At 43.8% G+C, this 5,871-nt stretch overlaps 1 protein-coding gene across 1 annotated transcript; it reads left to right on the forward strand.

Annotated features, from left to right (window-relative positions):
- Positions 1-2,041: 2,041 nt before the first annotated feature.
- On the forward strand, positions 2,042-5,724 carry LOC104983695 (interferon beta-1). The gene has a single exon (XM_010833211.1). It carries the CDS (start codon positions 2,449-2,451, stop codon positions 3,007-3,009), a length of 561 nt encoding a protein of 186 aa, XP_010831513.1. The 5' UTR covers positions 2,042-2,448; the 3' UTR covers positions 3,010-5,724.
- The last annotated feature ends 147 nt before the right edge of the window (positions 5,725-5,871 follow it).

Raw genomic sequence — 5,871 nt, forward strand, 5'->3', positions numbered from 1 at the left:
CTTCTTTTGTTTATGAAGTGGTTAAGAAACATTTCTAAATAAATATTTGCTCATTAAATGACAGTGTGAGTCTCAGTAGGAGGTGGCCTTGGCAGTCTCCTATTGTAGACTCTGTATTCCCTTCTCACTGATGCTGACCACCTCATCACATGCTTACATGTCTTTTGCTCTCTCAGAAAAGATTTAGTTGGACAAGTTGCTTAATGTTTATTGATCATCAAGATTGAAAAAGTAAGACAATCTGAATGGAACAGAGAAACCTTCTATTTTTCATTAGTTTCTGGCCATCTAGTTTGAATCAAATTTCAATTATAGACTTGTACTTAGAGGCCAAAAGTGAAGGTAATTGGGCCTGTCAATGCTACATTAAAAGGATTAAAGTCTGGGATTCCCTGGTGGGCCAGTGGTTAAGAATCCACCTGCCAATGCAGGGGACATGGGTTCCACCCCCGGCCAGGGAGGATTACCTGTGCTGTGAGGCAACTAAGCCTGTGCACCCCAACTACTGAGCCCGTGCCCTAGAGTCTGTGCTCTGCAGCAAGAGAAAGCTCCACAGTGAGAAGCCTGAGCACCTCAACTAGAGATCAGCCCATGCTTGCTCCAACTAGAGAAAGCCCACCTGCTGCAACAAAGAGCCAGTCCAGTCATAAATTAATTAATTAAAAATTACCTAGTCTACACTTTATTAAGAACTCCTTAATGCCTCTTCCCCACCCCCCACCCCCTCACACACACAGTCTGGTTGGAGCAACTTTTTATTTATTTTCTTATTTTTGGTTCTGAGACTGGTGGGATCTTAGCTCTCTGACCAGGAATTGAACTCGGGCCTGCTGCCCTGAAAGCATAGAGTCCCAACCACTAGATCTCTGGGGAATTCCCAGATCTCCTTCATTTTTTACCTAATGTTCTTTTTCTGTTCTGGGATGTCATTTAGGATGCCCCATTACCTTTAATTGCCACGTCTTCTTAGGCACCTCTGGCTATGACAGTTTCTCAGTAGTAGACATTTTATGTTATTGTCAATGGTATCATTTTTAAATGTCATTTTCCAACTTTAAGCTCATATAAAATGAAGTGGTTGATTTTTAATATTGATCTTGTTTTCCTACTGCTCCCTCCATCTTGAGCTGTGTTGGTCACCATGGAGCCGACAACCCCATGTGGCCAACTGAGTGCTTGCCTAGTCCAGCCTGAGCTGTACTGTGACTAACAGCATGCACTGTATTTTGAAGGCACTATGAAAAAGAAGAATGTAACTGTCTCACTACTAATTTTGTATTGTTTTATGTTGAAGTGATAACATTTAGATATATTGTTAAAGAAAATATACTGTTCAAATTAACTTTTTTCTTTTTACTCTTTTGATGTGGCCTCCAGAAAAATTTAAATTGCACATTCATATAAAAAGAAGTGGTCTTTTAATTTCCTAGCTGCAGTCACCATCTGCACTGCTTTGGAGCCCTAGCAAATAAAGTCTGTCACTGTTTCCATTGTTTCCCCATCTATTTACCATGAAGTGATAATGAGTTTGAACAAACTCTGGGAGGTCTGAAGGACAGGGAAGCCTGGCATTCTGCCTTCTATGGGGTCGCAAAAAGTCGGACCTGACCTAGCAACTGAAAAACAACAAGAAGGTTGATAAAGTTATGTGATGTCTTGCTCCTTATGGCTAAGGCCTCCAAAAAAATTCAGAACAACTTAATTTAACATCATTCTGTTTTGTTTTTTATATACATTATTTTTTCTTTTACTTAAATATATTTATTTTTAGTTGAATGATAATTCTTTACAATATTGTGTTGGTTTCTGCCATATATCAACATGAATCAGCCACAGGTATATGTATATCCCCTCCCTCTGGGACCTCCCTGCCCCCACCCCCGCCTCTAGGAACATCACTCTATTTTAGATAGAAAAAAATAGGTACCTTTTTGAAAATCACAAACTGCAAGTATTATTGTTTGGTAAGAGCAGATTTCTGAATTAAACCTAATTCTTATGAAAAAGAAAAGTCTTACAAACAAGGCCCCCTCTCCCCAAATCTCATAATATGAAAAGAAAAAAAGAACAATCTTTTCAAAATTAAAGAATCCTGTAATAATCTAGTTATTTGGCTTATATTTTTCTTTAAGATTCAGCAATTCATTGAAATTTTAAAAAACATTAGATATTCTCGGTTTCTATATCTTTTTTCCCCATGGTATATATACATTAAAATAGCAAGGAGCTTAAAGAAAAAAGTTTTAGAGGCAACTAATAATTTAAATGACATGGGAAAAATGAAAGGGAGAACTGAAAGTGGGAAATTCCTCTCAAATAGAAAGAATGGAGGGCCATGCTGTATAAGTAGCCCACACTTAAGGACGAAGGACATTCACTCTGCAAACCCTTGAAGACTCAGCTTCAGCACCTACTAGCAGAACAGGCAGCCCTGTGCCTGATTTCATCATGACCTACCAGTGCCTCCTCCAGATGGTTCTCCTGCTGTGTTTCTCCACCACAGCTCTTTCCAGGAGCTACAGCTTGCTTCGATTCCAACAAAGTCAGAGCCTTAAAGAGTGTCAGAAACTCCTGGGGCAGTTACCTTCAACTTCTCAACATTGCCTCGAGGCCAGGATGGACTTCCAGATGCCTGAGGAGATGAAGCAAGAACAGCAGTTCCAGAAGGAAGATGCCATATTGGTCATGTATGAGATGCTCCAGCACATCTTCGGCATTCTCACCAGAGACTTCTCCAGCACTGGCTGGTCTGAGACCATCATCGAGGACCTCCTTGAGGAACTCTATGGGCAGATGAATCGTCTGCAGCCAATCCAGAAGGAAATAATGCAGAAGCAAAACTTCACTACGGGAGACACAATAGTACCCCACCTAGGGAAATATTACTTCAACCTCATGCAGTACCTGGAGTCCAAGGAGTACGACAGGTGTGCCTGGACAGTCGTGCAAGTGCAAATACTCATGAACTTTTCTTTCCTGATGAGACTAACAGGTTACGTCCGTGACTGAACATCTCCCACCTGTGGCTCTGGGAAGAGACAATGCGACTTTGAGGTGAGACTCTTCAGCCAGCAGAGGCTCTTGAAGTAACTGACAATGCAATGCACTGGATTTCAATGGACAGTTAAAGACTAAGCTATTTTTAAATTGATTTATGCATTATTTATTTATTTAAACTTTTATATGAGAAATAAATTATTTATGAAACAAAAGTCAACGTGGCAGTTTCAATCTCAACTTGATTTATGTGACAACACATATTAAAAATTGCAGAGCACCTTGGAGACATTCATTGCAGAACAAGCCTGCAGAGTAGTAGAGTTTCTGGCCCTGCCTTTGAGGCATTTAAAATACAAGGAAGCTGTGTGGAATGTCCAAGTTATATGCATGCTCTCCATGTACCCATTCAGTCTACCTGCGCTTGTCTTGTTCACTTCTTTAAATGTGCCAGATAGCTCATGCCGGAGGGCCCCTCTATATGATGTGGGGGTTATTTCCTCTCTCTTTTTTTCTTCAATTCGGGGAAAATGTAGACCATGTTACATTTGAGAGTCTTACAAAGTAAGCCTTCTTTATGCCAATAAAATTTGGGCAAATGCCACTTAATTGATAAAATTCTTACTCAAGTAAATGAAAAATTCGGACTTTCTAAATGTTCTCAGTTGCTTGTACACTCCAGCGCTTATTTCCAACAACGTAGTCCTGACAAAGAGGTTTCAGGAACATGAGTCGAATTACTTAAGACTGTCTTTGGGGGTCATTAGAAATTGTAAAAAATGCTAAGTCACTCAATTAAAAATAAGTGAAAGGTCATCTTGAAAATATTAAGTTTACATCCATGAAAGATAGAAAAGTAAAATGATATTAAATACTTGTTTTAGTACACAGAAAATATAGTTTAAATAAAGTTTAATAAAATGCTGTTATATACAAAATATATTTTAATATTCTATGCTTAGTATTTACAATACTTTCTATAAATTTATTATAAAATTGGAAACGTGAGATATTTCATTTAAAATAAGTATATAATTCAATATAAAATTCGAAAAAAGTAAGTGCTGTGTGCTTTTTAAAATATTCCTAGTTTTCAGCTATTCAACACTTACTCCCCCCACTTCAAGGCCGAATCCTTGAAAGACCCTGAAACTTCCAGAGCATTCCAGGGGCGCACAGTTCTTTGGTCCCAGACCCAGGTGGTGGCCGCGTTCCGTCTCACCCCCAGAAAGTCCCCCAAACCGTCCCATGGTTCTTTGTCCCCTGGCCACCGCTGAGTTCTCCTCTGTCTGCAACGCACTCCCAGGGTCCCCTAGCCAGTCTCGTCGCCTTGGCTGTTTCTCACGTTGTCCAAAATGGCTCCAAGCCTGTAGTCTCACTGACTCCACCTGGCTCCGCTTTGTGCTCAAGGTCCTCCCATCGTCCCATCTCTCACAGTCTCACCCCCACCGCCGGGTTTTCTTGGTCCACACCGCGGTGCCACCACCCCAAGACGATTGTCTCATCACCTATGCGCGCTTTCACTCTGTCCGCAAAGCCGTCCCATCAACTCGAAGCCAAAAGCCTCAGCTCTGCCACCGTGTTGCATTTTGTGCCCAACGCCTTTCCGTCTTGCCACAGCGAATAGTCTCGTCGCCACTTCCAGGTTCCCCTGTGTGGACCACACCCATCCATCGTCCGGCAGTCTCATCCCTTCGCCGGGTTTAACTTTGTCGCAAAGCTGTCCAATCGTGCCACCGTCAGTAGTTTTTCGCCACCGTCATGTTTCATTGTGTCCGCGACGCGGACTCAGCATCTCAAAGCCAAGCAGGTTCCCAGTATGAGAAACGCCCTCCCATCACCCCATAGCCAAGAGTCTCCTCGCTTCCGCTGTGCTTCACTTTGAGCACCAAGCCCGCCCATCGTCCGACAGCGAATAATCTTAGCCACCGCGGCATCTAGAGTGAGCGCAACACCGCCCCCAGTGCCCCACAGCCTCTGGTCTCGTGGCGACATCGGCTTTCACTGTGTCCGCAACACTTTGCAACCGTCCTAACCGCAACAGCCTCACCCACCCGCCACCCCCGCCGGATTTCACGTGGTGCAGGACTCTGTCCCAGCGTCCTCTCGCCAATATTCTCATCGCCTGCGCTGTTTAACACTTGCCTCAAGCCCTCCGACTTCTCAGCGCCTCATCTCGCTCAGAAACCCCCGCCTTGGCGGTTCTTTTCTTCAAACATGGCCAGTTCGGGTTGACGTGTGGAAAGAAAGCCCACTACTCAGGCGATCTTTCCGAACATGCAATATTCTGGCTCCCTACTCAGGACAGCGGAAACCAGCCCTTTCCATCAAAGGGCTAATGATATGCGCACCCTTGAATTAGTGCTCCTATAAAAAGCTCTGTGGAAACTGCGTTCTGTCTCTCCAGCACCACCACGAGAGTCATCTGCTAACGCTCAAGACTGCGATTCGAAAGCAAAAACGGTCGAACCACAGCGTGCGCGCTCTCGCGGTCGCAGGGAGAAACAGGCTGTCTGCTGTTCCATCTCAGCGCTCTTTGCTCATCGTTTCGCGGTGCTCGCGCGCCCCCTCCCGGCCATCTGCAGAATCACTGACATTCTCTATGGCCCACATCCACTTGCTGGTGGAAGGAGTGATACTCTGCTGCATCCCTGCTTGCTCTCTTCGCTGGACTGGGATCCACTGCCAGAAAGACAAGGAAATCTTCAAACACTTGAAATAGATGCAAAGGATCCTCCATCAGTCGCGCCTAAAGGACAAAGCCGACTTCAGATTTCTTGGAAAAGAGAGATGATCACTCCAATGCAGACGACTCAGGGCCCCAGCAACCACTATCTGATGCTCCAGCAGAGCTTCCAATTCTTCACCACGGAG

The sequence above is a fragment of the Bison bison genome, unplaced genomic scaffold, assembly GCF_000754665.1.
Source record: "Bison bison bison isolate TAMUID 2011002044 unplaced genomic scaffold, Bison_UMD1.0 scf7180017863214, whole genome shotgun sequence".
NCBI classification, from domain to species: domain Eukaryota; kingdom Metazoa; phylum Chordata; class Mammalia; order Artiodactyla; family Bovidae; genus Bison; species Bison bison.

Bases quoted from the DNA above. Each gene is read 5' to 3' on its own strand.
- LOC104983695 (XM_010833211.1), top strand. From the start codon at position 2,449: ATGACCTACCAGTGCCTCCTCCAGATGGTTCTCCTGCTGTGTTTCTCC.